The 15,820-nt window shown below is 40.7% G+C and overlaps 1 protein-coding gene across 1 annotated transcript; it reads right to left on the bottom strand.

The window, feature by feature from the left end:
- Positions 1-8,735: 8,735 nt before the first annotated feature.
- Positions 8,736-12,795, bottom strand: LOC139456557 (uncharacterized). Its single transcript, XM_071238340.1, has 5 exons — positions 12,720-12,795; positions 11,728-11,840; positions 10,984-11,140; positions 10,178-10,315; positions 8,736-8,809 (listed from the first exon to the last, which is right to left on the bottom strand). Exons 1-5 carry the CDS (start codon positions 12,793-12,795, stop codon positions 8,736-8,738), a joined length of 558 nt encoding a protein of 185 aa, XP_071094441.1.
- Between the last annotated feature and the right edge of the window lie 3,025 nt (positions 12,796-15,820).

Genomic DNA, 15,820 nt, shown 5'->3' with positions numbered 1-15,820 from the left:
TGGGATAGAGCTGGGTGGTTTGGTAACTTGTTGGGAGAAGGTCAGACAGTGGCTCTCTGTGTGTGTGTGTGTGTGTGTGTGTGTGTGTGTGTGTGTGTGTGTGTGTGTGTGTGTGTGTGTGTGTGTGTGGAGGGGGGGGGGGGGGGGGTAGTTGGGATAGGAGGAGGATGTTGGGTGAATAGTGGTTGGATTTATATATGAGGAAGCGATGCACCCAGTGTGTTTATTACAATCAGTGGATAAGACGTCGGATCCATGCAGTATGAGCCCCATCATACATCAGGGCAACCAGATCGCTCATTGGTATAAGGCTTTAAATAGCAGCATGTCACACAGACAAACGCGTTCAGACGAAAATCACTTTGATGCCTTCAAGCTCAGAAACCATTTCGATAAGAGAGTCAAAGGGATATTTTGCTGAATTGTCACACATACCACATGTAGCACGACTGTCACGGGAGCAAAGATAGAGAGCCATCGGTAGGGCCGAAAAGGGGACAACACAGGTCCAAATTGCCAGAAGGTGTTGTAGTACACCATTGACAGTAGCCGGGCTGATTCAACGGTACAGGCAGACAGGGATGACACAGGACAGCCCTAGAACCGGACGTTCTCGAGTGAAAACACCACTAGAAGACTGTCAGATACGGCCCATTCACCTGCGAAACAGATTCGTAACGGCGATGGCGATGGCAGAAACAGCGTTGGGACATCCCATTAGCCGACGTACAGTACTACGACGACGTCGTGCTGCTGGAATCCGAGCGTTTCGCCCTTTCCGAGCAATGGTACTGACTGCTCAACATCGACGCCTGAGACTACGATGGGCGAGGCAGGTTCGACGCTGGCAAGTGAGAAATTGGCGTCGAGTGCAGTTTACTGATGAAAGTCGGTTTAACTTGTTTCGAAATGACGGCAGAGAACGAGTTTATTGACGCAGAGGGGGACGTTTGGCTCCGGCGTGTATTTGAGAGGTCCATCTTTTCGGCGGGGGAGGTGTCATGGTTTTGGGCGGTATTTGTGGAGATCAGAAGACTGATTTGGTGATTATACAGGGAAACCTGAACGCTGTGCAGTACAGAGACCAAGTGTTGCAGCCAGTTGTGCTTCCGTTCTTACAAAACTAACAGCAGGGGACATTGTTTCAACACGACAATGTCAGGCCCCATACTGCAAGACTGACGGAACTTTCTAAACCAGCAGAACGTTGACGTTTTGCCCTGGCCTGCCCACTCACCCGATATTAATCCTATTGAACATCTGTGAGACCATCTTGACAGACAGATTAGAGCACGCCATCAAAAGACAAGAATTGCAGCAGGCCCTGAGAGACGAGTGGCAACGGATTCCAGTCAACGTCATCAGAAGACTGACGTCATCGATGAGGCGGCGCATCACAGCATGCATTGAGGCAGCTGGAGGTCATACACGCTATTGAAGGCAACTGTGTCGACAATGAACTTGTAGCATGTCTGACAATTTTTTGGTGACATTTCAGACAACTTTTGAAAATGAAATTTCTTACCCCACCATTGTTTACCTTGAGCTTAGATTACCTGTGTTTGCACAATTTCATTCATACTATGGTTGATCAATCATTTGTTACCCCTCCCTAGAATAGATTATAATTCACAACAAAACCTCTTCTTGTTATTTTTTTACCGATCATGGAACTCGACCTATACTTTCTTTTGCCGCCCATTTTATATTGCTGCTGAAGAATTTAAGGTCCAGGAGATAACACGAACGCGGTAACCGTTATGGAACAGCTGATGTTCACGCCAGACTTATATTTACAGTGATCTATTTGTACTGAATTTCATAGAAATGAAATGGTGAATTTCACAGTGAATTACCACTATCATAACAGTGAGTTGAATGACTTCTTTAAATTCTAGCACACGCCCGTACAGTCGAATGTAAATACACATCGAATCAATACTATGAATAATAGGAAGCATATGTGTAACCCAGAGCTGTGTAAGTGGGTCGAGCTCAGTCAAACCTGTACGTGTATGTATGTTTCACCATAGAGGCATTGGCGAAGTATGTGTAACACTCTTAAAACTACAATTTGTCCGGTGACGAGATTTAACATAAGACAATGCAAAAAGCCTTTATTGACGTAAATCGCATGGTCCTGACGTACTTACGTAATAATATTAAAAAAAACCGTCAAAATCAGGGTTACAATTAGTTCTCTGCAACCCATGCTTGTCGTGAGAGGGTGATCAGACTCGCTGACTTGGTTAATGCATGTATCGTATACCAATTGCGCATATCCATGCTCATGATATCAGTCACTGGATTGTCTGGTCCACGCTCAATTATTTACAGACCGCCGTCATATAACTGGTATATTGCTTAGTGGGGCGTTAAACAACAAACCATCATAATTATATACAACATCAACGCCTGTCCATAACAAGAACATTATATGACGCCGTAAATGATGAAATGACACCGGTGTGTTCGTGCTTCAGGTAATAAACCAGCAGTATCAGGCCGGGACACCAGAAATGTGTTAAACACATTTAAGGATGGTACTTGTTATTATATTACCTGCCGCTCATCAACATGATTTAACACAAGTTCTAGTCGGTTCGGAGTAAGTATACTGTGTCTGAGTGGTGTATCCATGTAAAACTGCTGCATGCCATTGGTGTCTCAGTGGGCTGGCACTGTAAAACGAGCATGAGTCCAGACTATAACAAACAGCCCCCCATCCCCCAGGCCCCCACCCACCCACACACACTCACGTGCATGCACTTCGCTATTTAAGTGGATGACTAATCTTGAACGCGACCTAAAAAAAGTAATTTCACGTTTTGCACCTTCTTCAGGGATGGTGTACAGTAATAAATTCAGGCATCAACTAGGGATTTTACGTGCGACCGTCCAGCTTGTGATCGGCGCGTTTTGTTTTGTTCGGCAGTCCCGAATTACAGCCTGGGACCTACATACAACATTCACAACAAAGATAAAGAACTTCATAGCTACTGCTACTATACTACTACTACTACTACTTACAATAATAACAAACACACTTGCAATGCACCGAAGCCACCGACTGGTGAATGTTGACATCGCTACATATTGTTACACCTGTCATCGGATTGGTATACACTCGAATTATATCGCCTTATGAGGCGCCATATGTATGTCTATCCATGGCGTATTTGAAGACCTGTAATTCTGATTGTTCTGTTTCTGTTTGTAAAATGTTATTTGAAGATCCTGTAAAATGAAAGAGTTGAAGGTATCAATAGTCGTTCAATAATATTTCTGTACTTGTATCCCTCATATAAGCATATTTGCTAAATGGAATCCATACAGCTCTGTATCATTTAAGGAGAACCCACGATCTCAGGTTTCTGGCGTGCTCAAGGGACGCACGGCGAATTGCGGTGCCCCAGACGAGTGGGTCACCTGTGACTCCTGGACATTGAAGTGTTCTTGAGAAATGGAAAACGAGATTGTTCACTGATGCATGTACATAATCGAGTCTGGAGCACACAGTGGCTGGTATTATAAGTAACGTCCCACGTGGTCAGGACAGCCTGGTCATCATAACTTGAAAGCATGAACAATGATCCACACCATCAGGGTACGATGTCACGCACAGGCCACACAGTCTGACCACCCAGGATCTTAAGTCGTCGGCTCTTCTGTCGTCAGGTATTGGGAGCTTTACTGGGAATTCTGAGCTGGACAACAGCTTTCATGGGAATATAGAAGGTGAGGAGAGGTGAAGTGGGGTTTAACGTCGCGTTCAAGATTATTGCACTTGTATAGCGACGTGCATGGCTGTAATTCGAGACTTCCAATTAACGAAGTACATGCACACGCGCGCGTGCTTGCCCACTGAAATACCATGGCGCAGTCTAGTACTTGTATTTTAGCCCCCTTAATGCCGAGCGCCAGACAGGGTAACAACAAGTACCATCTTTTAACGTATTTAGGTATGACTAGCACTAGACCACGATGACGACGGGAACATAATGTTTTATACCAAAAGTCACTGACTGGTTTCCTATTTCCCTAAAATGATTGCAACTGTTTTATCCCAAGTTCTCAAGAGGAATGGAAAGACCATTGGACGATGATGCACTCAACAACAATTTGTATGTATTTTAGTGTATGTATTCGTCAATTGGGGAGGTTGGTTCGCGCATGTACTGCATGTCCTCAAGTACAGTGAAATTTTCACCATAAAACTCCCTTGTCAGTTGTGGATGATTTTGGTTAAGGGACCTCATATTTTTTGGGATGTCTGTGGGAAACCACTGAACATAATTCATATTATTGTTGGCCAAGATAATATGGTAACAGTTCAGCTATTGCCTCACATTATAGCTAAAAAAAAATTCTCTAAACCAGTGTGACTCCATTTGCCAGGACAAGGTGCCAGATCCGAAAATGTGGACTCAGAAGTGTACGTCTGTTACACCATTCCTCGAACGTCATCAGTGATTCAGAATGGTCAGTGTGCTGAGTACAATAAACACAGTGTCTAATGCTGTCATGAGCGTCTCCTAACTTTGCAGAGATTTCAAGAACTGTCACAGAAACTGCTTGTGTACATTGTCAGTCAGCATTTCTACCAACAGTCTCTTTCAAGTTGTTGTGAAGGCAGAAAAACAAACGTACACACTGTTATACCATTCTACCAGGCAAGCAGGATGATACCTTGCTTTGATACTCCTGTTCCACAACAATCCCAGTATTGCGAGAAGTCTTCCATCACTGATATTCCTGGCGCATTAGTTTATTCTATGATTTAGTTGCATGGTCATGGCTTTTTGATGTTGGTGCAACTTTCTAACATATGAAGCATTCAGATGGTTCAGGCGAATTACTTCGAAGAACTTTTCTACTGCTCCCATGGAGTGACCTTTCCTTGCACTTTGCAGCTTGGTATTATTAAACATCAGCCTTTGGCTTTCATGATAGTTTACCCTAACTCGTCTCAATGTGTGTTCCGTACCACCACTGTGTTCTGATCTGGTTGGGTCAAGCATTATTGGTAGAGCATTCAAAATCATGAAACAATTGAAGTTTGGTGGCTGTCTTGTTGTAACCATCCTGCTCTGTCGTGTTCATGGTTCATGGCGATGAAAGACTTTCAGTATTGGTCTGTTGACAAAGCTAACATTTGCTCCAATCAGTTTGGCATTTAGATGCCATTGTTTTGAGATGAGAGGCCGCGCGTTTGTCACCTTTCATCGAATACACTTTTTATTATGTCACTAAACTAGGTTCAAGCAACTGCAATACATGTAGCTCAATCAGGGGTCACGAGTGGCTCAGTCGTCTAAGGCGCCAGAATTCGCTGTGCAGAGTTGCGTCCCTTGGACACGCCAGAAAACTATGATTGTGGGTTCGAATCACGGCTCGCCCCGATTATGTTTCTAGGTTTGTCTGCACCATTACCGTGCTCGTGGGTTTCACCGAAGTGGTAATATCTGAGACCTGCATCACTTCGGGCTTTCGTCCCACATTAAGCTGACACCCCGCGATATAACTGGAATACTGTTAAAAGCGGCTTTAAACCCAACTCACTCTCTCACTCACTCTAGCTCGATCATTCATCCATTGTCATTCACGTCCTGTGCGATCTATACACCTTCCCCACACAACCTTCCCCAAACATCCTGAATGCTGACATGCGCTCTTTCATCATTTATCCCTCGCGAAAAACTCTTTCAAGTTTATATTTTATTCAAAACATTTTCAAATGAAAATCATATCACTCACTTCACTGATGATCTCCTCAAAGAAAACAATTTGTATATTCGTCTTGTGGTTAATTTCAGATCGATAATTACATATATTTTTCTTTAAAACAACAAAGAATCAAGGCACAAATCTTTTTAACTGTATTGACCTTTGCGAAACGAGTGTGTACATACTAGAAAACATAAATCAATAGTTTAATCTTTAAAATCGTATAACTGATTTCCAAATGGCCAACGCATTTTGTGTGAACAAGTAACCCAAGGCGACTGACTATACATGCACATTGATCCTCTTGTATCACCAGACCGCCTCCGTGGTCTAGTGGTAGAGCGTCCGCCCGGACAGCAGAAGGTCAGGGGTTCGATCCCCGTCATACCAAAAGACGTTAAAAGATGGTACTTGTTGTTACCCTGTCTGGCGCTGGGCATTAAGAGGCTAAAACAAGGACTGGTCGGCTCGGAGTCAGTATACTGTGTCTGAGTGGGGTATTCATGTTAAACTGCGGCATGGTATCTCAGTGAGCTAGCACTATAAATCGGCATCAGTCCGGACTAGTACAAGCAGCCACACACACACACACACGTACATGCACGTCGCTATATAAGTGCAATAATCTTGGACGCGACGTTAAACCCCATTTCACCTCACCTCACCTCACCCTATTGTATCATCACTTGAACGGTTTGTAACCAAAATGGCTCTCATCTGCTCAGCGAAATAGGGATTTGGGGGAATAAACCTGATTTCTATCTGTAATAAATGCAATAATAATGACAATAATAATAGCTGCAACTACAACACATATAGACATATCTAATCATTAATTATTTAATGAACGTTTTCATTATGACATGGGGGGAAGTCGGGTAGCCTAGTGGTTCAAGCGTTCGCTCGTCACGCCGAAGACCCGGGTTCGATTCCCGACATGGGTACAATGTGTGAAGCCCATTTTGTGGTGGCACCCGCCGTGATATTGCTGGAATATTACTACAAGCGGCGTAAAACCATACTCACTCACTCACTCAGTGTGACATCAGCATCCTTCATGGGGGTTGGTTTCTTGGAGAATCTTATGAAGGAGATTTCCGCAGAAACAATGTTATGAGCAAGAATGTATGCAGAACTAGCAGGACCGTAGTTTGCATACTTTCTCAGAACATATAAGACGGTCCTTTCATGCTTTACGAAGTAGGGGTTCCAGAGGACATATATTTTTCCCTCGACTGGATGCCTGGATATGCGTGATCGTGAACGGAATGTGTACATTCTAGAAAACATATAAACCAAAAGTTAAATCTTTAAAATCGTATAACTATGTCAGTTTCTAAGATGTAAATATTAATACATTCCATCACTGGCCATCATCTTGAAATAAACCTGACTTTTATCTGTCATAAATGCCATAGCAAGGACAACAATAATAACCTATCTAACATGAGATCGTTAACGAACGCTTTTAGATGACACCCAATTTCAACAAGTGATAGGGTTTGGTTTCTAGAAGAAGGAGAAACTTATGAAGCATGTTTGCATAGAAACAATGTAATGAACAAGGAAATATGCAGAACTAGCAAAACTGTATTTTGTAAAGACATTTTTCTCAGGAAATAAAACATAGTACTTTTATGCTTTATGAAGTAGGGGTTCTAGAGGACACATATATTTCCCTCGACTTGATGCCTGGATATGCAACACAACATATCTGTATTACAAGTACCTGTATCTAGGTTTGTGGCTCCCCAGGCGTCGTAGAAGAAGCCAGTTAGTTTGTTGTAAGATGGACAGGACGAGATCCTGACCCAACAACCGCCTCCCGCATGTCTTGTGGCACCTGTTGAAAGTTTACAGCACATTGAAATAACAATATAAGCCGTCTGCAACCTTTGTAACATTCTACTTTTACCGTTATCCGTACGTTGTTGAAACAGGCCTGACATACTTTATGATCAGATTTCTACATCAGTACACGTTCTGTTCATTACAGTATAAACGATGCAAATGTCACCAATGGGCTCGTGACCTCTTACGTCTCCGAAATAAATAAACACTATTTCTCACAGTGTTATATTGAGTGACAAATACTTGTTGGGCCATACATGCTTGTGTAGGTATGGATTGGCAGGGTTGAGCCCACAATACATACAGTTACTGAAAACCCACAGGAGGGCCTATTGGGCCATACATGTGTGTATAGCGATGGTCATAATCGAAATCAGAGTAAAGCCACTGATTACGCATCAGTGTACATTTTGTCTTGTATATGTTTGTGCGGCATGAGAAGGGTCGAACCCTCAGTACATCCACATTCTGCCCAGAAACGTACCTGTTGGGCCACTTATGTTACGGTATGGATGATCAGAATATATCTCAGTGCAGCCATTGACTACCCAGGAACGTACCTATTGTGTCATACGTGCTTGTGATAGATGACTAAGATCGAATTCACAGTACAACTACTAACCAGAAACGCACCTCTCCTCGTCTGTCAGTCCGCCATGGGTCTCCCCCTTGCCATCTACCACCAGTCTCCCGGGATGGGAACCACCATGTTTGGGACACCCGTAGTTGGCGGAGTAGCAGTGCTTTCCAGCAATGGTCATAGCGCCTTGATTCAATAAGCATACACCAGAAGAATGTAGAAAATATTGTGTGTATTTACTATTCGTTTTTGAAGGTGGGGGAGCTCGTTTTTGTTTCTCGTGCATTTGTTTAGGTTTCTTACATTAAAAGTAAATACCACACAAGAATACACTAAACATACGTTAAGCATGCAATACATAATATTTTAAATATTGAATTAAGGACATGTATTGTTCTCGGACCCGTGTGTAATGAGTGACAACTGTTACAAAGGGTCATGTCTCAAGGAATTTCATAACACAATTTCACCTGTAGGCCCGAAGACTACAGTGACAGTTTCGTTGTCCGCTGAGCCACAATACTGCCACTGTCTGGCTGCCCGTTTCAGAAAGTTCTCCTCCTTCAACCCAATCTGCTCATACTGCCCCCCCCCCTCGCTGTGTGTCACTGATGGGGTGGGGCGGGCACCCGGGGTAGATCAAACAACAACCTTTAATAGCAGAATTCCTGATAATCAATCAGTTGATATTTTTGTAGGATTATAGAGAGTTATGTAATACGTATAAGTTTAGGTTGGTGTAATACTTATGATATATACATAAATTGCAAGTGAATCCGTGGCTTTTGACTGCAGGATGCTTCAAGCATTTGTGCTTGCGTTCATGTGTATATCAACTGAAAAACATTTAGGACACGCCCACTAACACAAATGATTCCTAACTGGCTGATAATATAATGGTCGGGATTTGTGTTTCATTATTGAGCTGAACGATTTTGTATTGTTGTCTGAATAGTTTGGAGTTTGATTAAATAAGAAGATGATGACTGTGAACGTTGAAATGGAAGTACCAAACAATGTGACAACAAGATGTAAATTAATGTCCTGAATTTTAAAAAAAAATATAACGCTCGGAAACAGCATAACATCATCAACGAATATATTTCAACCACCATTGATGTATCCATGGATGTTATATTAACATAATTTTCCAATTGAAAGAGGCAGTTCAAGGACAATACCATTATCATCAAGAAAATGCCCACGCTACCATATGTGTGACATGGGACATGAATGTCACTATTTGTTTATCTGTTAAAATATAAACAGATCTGCTCAGAAAATATGTTTGTGGCATTGTAATACTGTTTTAATGTACATACATTTGTGCATAATCAGTACATGATTCGAACCTCTAATGTACTGCTACTTTGTAAAAGTTGCAACAAATAAGTCAGTTTTACTTAAATGAACCTTTCAGTCTCAACATAAAGCCTTAAAAACATAAGTCCACAACGTCAATCACCTGTTTAAAATAGACAAATACAAATTACCGAATATACTTATTTATAAAGTGGAATAAGTACCTCTGACCCAATCATAATGTGATTTTACAGAAATCGCGTACCAGTCGGGATAGTCCTTGAGCAAATTGCGGTATTAGGGAAAAATCAAGTCTAAATTCATGCATAAGCATTATAAATAGCTGTTACACTATGACGATAAGGAAATATATGTCATCAACGATTGTATTGTCTGGAGGTATTATCCGTCATGACATAACTGGAATATTACAACAGTATCTGATTTTGTCATAACACATAAAACAAACGATGCTTTTGGGAAGACACTCGTCACATGAAATGGCATACAACCATGTCCGAAGAAAACTACACACACCTTTAATTGTATATATTAATTCATTTTATGTTTTTGATTTGTTACTTTAACTTTAAGATATGTTTTAGCATGTGACAAATAGGTAAAGTATCTGTTCTCCAAGTACTACATTTCAAATGCCAATTGGTCCTCAATACTAATTACGTACCAATCTATCGAGTCTTTAAAACAGATGCACACCTTGCTTTGGGATATTGGGGTAGATTGTGTTAGGACCAGAACCATCTGAGATGTATGGCGTCTGTGGTGTCTTGGTTGCTGGGGCGACGGTCCCGGCACATGTAGGAGGCTGAACTGGGGGCGTCTTAGTTTGTCTGGCTGTACAAGTAATAAAGGATATTCAGGTCATAAAATATTAATGACATTTTATTGATATTCATCCTGCCTGCTTCACTACCTAAAACCCATCTCACATCATCTTATCTCCCAAAGTACACCCAAACAATGGATACTGTCTACGTGTGTTCTTTTGCTCTTCTTTCTTTGGTTGGTTGGTTTGGTTGGTTGGCTTGTTGTTTAACGCCGCACTCAGCAATATTCCAGCTATATGACGCCGGTCTTATAAATAATGGAGTCTGAACCAGACAATCCGGTGATTAATATCATGAGCATCGATTTACGCGATTGGGATCGATGACATGCATCAACCAAATCAGCGAGCCTGACCACCGATCCCGTTAGTCACCTTTACGACAAGCATAGTCACCTTTTACGCCAAGCATGGGTTGCTGAAGACCTATTCTACCCCGGAATCTTCACAGGTCTCCTCTTACTTTGCTTGATGAAATACACCATAGACAAGTCATCCGTTACGTTAATGTATGCACATGTCTTGAACAGCCACAAGATAGATGGCTCCCTCTACACAAGTTTTAATCAATTGAATGAAAATCTAAGAAGTATCTTATGGCCCTATCAAGTCACTGTTGTAACTGGCTTGATCTGTGGTACAGTGATGATGACTAAATGAAAGATGGTCCGCTGACCTTGGTGCATGTAGACAGGCCCTGTGGCATAGCGGGGTCCCACGTGGTTCACATCTATTGGATGGGGGAAGTTAATGGCATTGGCCCACTCTTGCGCATGACATCTGACCCGGAAGTCAGCATCATCAGGTGACCAGAAGTCAGTTGGCGATATAGACTGACATTTAGTATTAGTTTAGTTGAGAAGATGTGACAGTGATCATTTGAGCTTTAGCAATAAGTACAACGTTGCAAGCCAGTATGTAAAATGTTCACAATCAATGTTTGGGATGACAGGTGAGGTTACTCATCTACACAAAGTATCGAAGCTGATAAGTTGCGAAACAAAAACAGTATGTAGGCGTTTTCTTCCATTGTGATATTTTTTGACATTCTTGACTATCAAACCACTATGGTGACGTCATGCCATTGTTTTTAGGAGACATTACTCGCATCTGGTGATTCCAGAAGAGGCAAATTCCAATGTAGACGTAATATTACTTCAACTTGTGATCGAATTGAATTCCATATTTGAGCCAAAATGTCCACGATACCGACAGTGCCTTTTGTACATTTACTTGATCGTGCCTGTGTGCTATTTAAGTTTCCTCTGTGAAATATGGTACCACTACTGTACGGCGTATTTTGTGTTGTATTTTAAGAGGAATCATGTTTCAATCATTATTAAAGAGACCTGATTCGTGAGTAATTATGTCAGATATATGCAGACATATATACCTAGTATCGATATACCATGCACATTACCTTATGATTATCGTGAATGTAGAAGTACTCTGGTTTCTCTATACCGCGACCTTTGTAAAATATATAGGGGATCCCACGAATGTTGTAAAAGATGATGTTGTAGATTTGATTGCATGAAATAAAGTTCGACTTGAAATTGTTGTCATAATTTATCATCATTACGTCAATCATCATCATCATCAGCATCATCACCATCATCATCATCATCATCATCCAACTGCACATAGAAAAAGGGAGATAACTATGTCCACGTTCTAAAGTAACTGAGCATTGTAGAATGGAGTTGATGGTATATTGCTAAACGTGTCAACAGAGGTCAGACAAATATTAGACAAATATAACACATTGAAAATGAAAAAGGGTACCTGTTCAAATATCTGAAATACTTAACTCATCTCATTAACAAAAGTTGTATGAAAACAATCGAGCTTTGGACCACCAGCAACTTGGCCAATTTTCTGGGACCACAGGAATTATTTGGCTCCATTGCTTCCTTCATGATGCCTGAAGAGTATGTACCTCTTATCTCTGGTTATAATTATATTATAATTATACAATAACTCCAGGATTGTAATTCGTGATATTGTTAAGCACTTTGATTTGCAACCAAACATCAACGTTACAGGGGTAGCTCTTCTTACATGGACAGACGATGCGTATTTAGGGGTGTTGTTTTACTACTCTGCACACATGCTGAATGTCATTTTCATTAACGTGAAGGAATGTGTGAGTAAACACGGTTATATATCGGCATACCAAATTTGTAACAGATATCACAGTGTTGCGGTATCATTAATTTTGTACCGAGGGCATTGTGTTCTGACTTCAGTGTACCATTTCAGAAATATTTTAAGACTTCAACTTGTGGCTGATCATTGCGACTGCACCTGTGAATGGGTGTGTCATCTCATATTCTGATTTGGCAAATACGTGAACTGTAACTGGCTTTCTGAATCGACATGTGATTAGTCTATGCAGAAACGCCCCCGTACCTGCTGGTTCCAGTGGGTTTGTTATGTTCGCCAGTTTGGGGTATCTGCTGGTCCACAGTGGGTTCCTATAGGGCATAGTCTGAAAGGAAACGTCAGGATACAATGGGGACATGCATGGTTGAAGTCATACTTCTCTCTAAAGATCAGACCATATGGACTGGCATTATCAGAAATATATCATTACTGCAAACATACCTTTAGTTTTAACACATGTTCATTTACGATGGCTTGTATAGTTTGGGATACATATGAGAAATTAACGTTGGAGTGGATCGAAAGAGGAATGTCCACTGCTTTTTATAATGATTGCTATACAGTGTAGCAAATGGTGATGTTGTGTTCATGTAAATTACAGTATTTAATGTTATTAAAGACAACCATTGGGAGTCCAAGTTAGAATTGGTCTCCAGCAAAATAAGAGTTGGCCAGCTGGGTGTAACGCCCCAGGCGTATCAGCTTAATGTATGAGGAGATCCATAGTGATGAAGGTTTCAGACGTTTACAATTTTGGTGCAGCACAGAGACCTAATGGATCAGCGACTTTGTTGTGATTGCGTGTCATTATAAACCTCTCACTGTTTTGTGAGGTCCCGACACGATTTTTTGCATACTGCCATCATGATTTAGGCGTCAATAGTGAAGAGTGCGGCGCATAACAACAAACAAAACAAACCCAAAGAGACGTCTCCACGGACAAGACCGGTTTGAATACATGTTCCTTAAGATGAAGCATTAAAATGTTGTCGAGGAAATGATTTAATCCCCGGCCATCAACCTGTATCCCGCTTGCTGTAGCATTGTAGAATACGTTGTAACGGATGATGTTGTCGCGACCACCGCCGATGTTGGAGTGGACTTCATTCTGTTCAAAAATGTAAACATGGACAATAAAGATTATGTGTTAGTATAGAAATATACACGAGTACGTTTCTGGTTTTGAGAACCATTAAGTAATCCTAGCAATATCACGGCGGGGGGACACCAGAAATGGGTTTCACACATTAAACCAATCTTGGGAATGAGCTGTTCGGCGCAAGCAAAAGCCTTAACTACTAGGCTGTAAGGTTCCCAGGCATAAATGAAAACCTTAATGCATTTTATCGTTGAATAAAATTTAACTGTGAAAGAAATCCAGATCTCTTGGTAACGTGGGTTATGACAACTAACCAATGACATATATTTTGCCTCATGACTGTATCCATACTCGAATAATAACAGATGACTTACGATGTAGAAGACGTTGTGCTCGATGGTGGCGCTGGAGCACTCGCCGTCTAACATGATGCTACGGACCCGCGCCCCTGGTACTTTCCTCAGTGTGTTGTGGATGTGGCTGTTGCGGATGACGTTGCCTCGCTGAAGTAATATTGTTATCATTATCTGACAAAAGTCAGATGTAGCCGATATTTGCCAGAGATATGGTGACAAGTATTCACTGTACACATATAACGTGAAAGGCTACTGCCCCAAATGGTTGATGTACTCAATCACGGGGATGGCAGTTATTGGTTGTGGAGTAAGCCTTTTATTGTAGTTTGGATAATACTTCACGCACCTTTGTTTATGATGTCCTACCAGACTAAAACAAACATAACGTTATCAAGGTGATGCGTTTGATAATTAGCATCATACTGATACTGATCACTGTCATGATACCTATTCTATTATTTTCCAAAAGACCCATCGCAACAGTCATACTTCAATAGCATTTGTCTCTCATCTCTACTGAGCAGTAAGACTCGACAATTGGCAATACATCAGATGATTAAGATTGAAATATCGTAATTTTCCTTATGAGCTCATGAATAATGTAGTCATCTGACACCAATTATGACAGGTTGTATATTTTCAAAAATATTTTCCTATACGATATCGAACCTACTGAGTGTACTTTCTTGTTGTGTGGTCTGTTGATGATTCTCTTTGTAGCTAAACTCCTGCCATATATCTTCACACATCATTTTGCTTAAATGGAACGGGTACACACATCCCCATAGGTATTATCACATGACCATCTGCACGGAAGTGTATGCTCAGCTATAAGTTAAGTTGCAGTTGCAGGTTTCAATTATCGGGGAAGGAGTCACTAAAACACACCATGGTCCAGTCGCCCCAGTAGTTTATTGCTCCACAGTTACTGGAGTTGACACACATGTGATGCAAATGGTTGAATTCCATCACGTGATCGTTGCCCTGAATGATAATTATAGCATATGTTATGAATGACATTTGAATAAAGGTATTTCACGACATTATGTTTCAATAAACTATAAATATAACTCATTATTTAAGAGTGCAGTTCCATGTTGATAAACTTTCTGTAAATACTGACAAGTATCATGAATAACATAATTATCTGATGACCTAATACTTTTGCAAGAAAGTGTGGTACATGATGTTTAACATTATAAATAGTGTGTTTGAATGAACTATAAATATCACACATCCTTTAAAAGTTCAGTTCTGTGTTTATAAACTTTATGTAAATACTGACAAGTATCATGAATAACATAATTATCTGATGACCTAATACTTTTGCAAGAAAATGTGGTACATGTTTCAAATATTGCCAACAGTTGTTTAACATTATAAATAGTATGTTTGAATGAACTATAAATATCACTCATCCTTTAGGAGTGCAGTTCTGTTTTTATTAACTTTATGTAAATACTGACAAATATCATGAATAACATTATAGTTACCTGATGACCTAATACTTTTGCAAGAACGTGTGGTACATGTTTCATATATTACCAACAGTTGTTTAACATTATAAATAGTATCTTTGAGTGAACTATAAATATCACTCATCCTTTAAGAGTTCAGCTCTGTGTTTATAAACGTTATGTAAATACTGACAGGTACCATGAATAACATAATTATATGATGACAGAATACTTATGCAAGAAAGTGTGGTACATGTTTCAAATGTTGACAACAGTTGTTTAACATTGAACATTATGTTTAAATGAACTATAAATATCACTCTTCCTTTAAGAATGCAATTCTGTGTTTATAAACTTTATGTAAATCACCACGCATTGTATTAGCAGCCACAGCCACATTCCTTGTCCAGGCGCAGTACTAAATTGAGGCTATCT

The sequence above is a fragment of the Haliotis cracherodii genome, unplaced genomic scaffold (genome assembly GCF_022045235.1).
Source record: "Haliotis cracherodii isolate W230 unplaced genomic scaffold, xgHalCrac1.p SCAF_11, whole genome shotgun sequence".
NCBI lineage: Eukaryota > Metazoa > Mollusca > Gastropoda > Lepetellida > Haliotidae > Haliotis > Haliotis cracherodii.
Note: the sequence above shows the minus strand (reverse complement) of the source record. Positions and strands in the feature narration are given on the sequence as shown.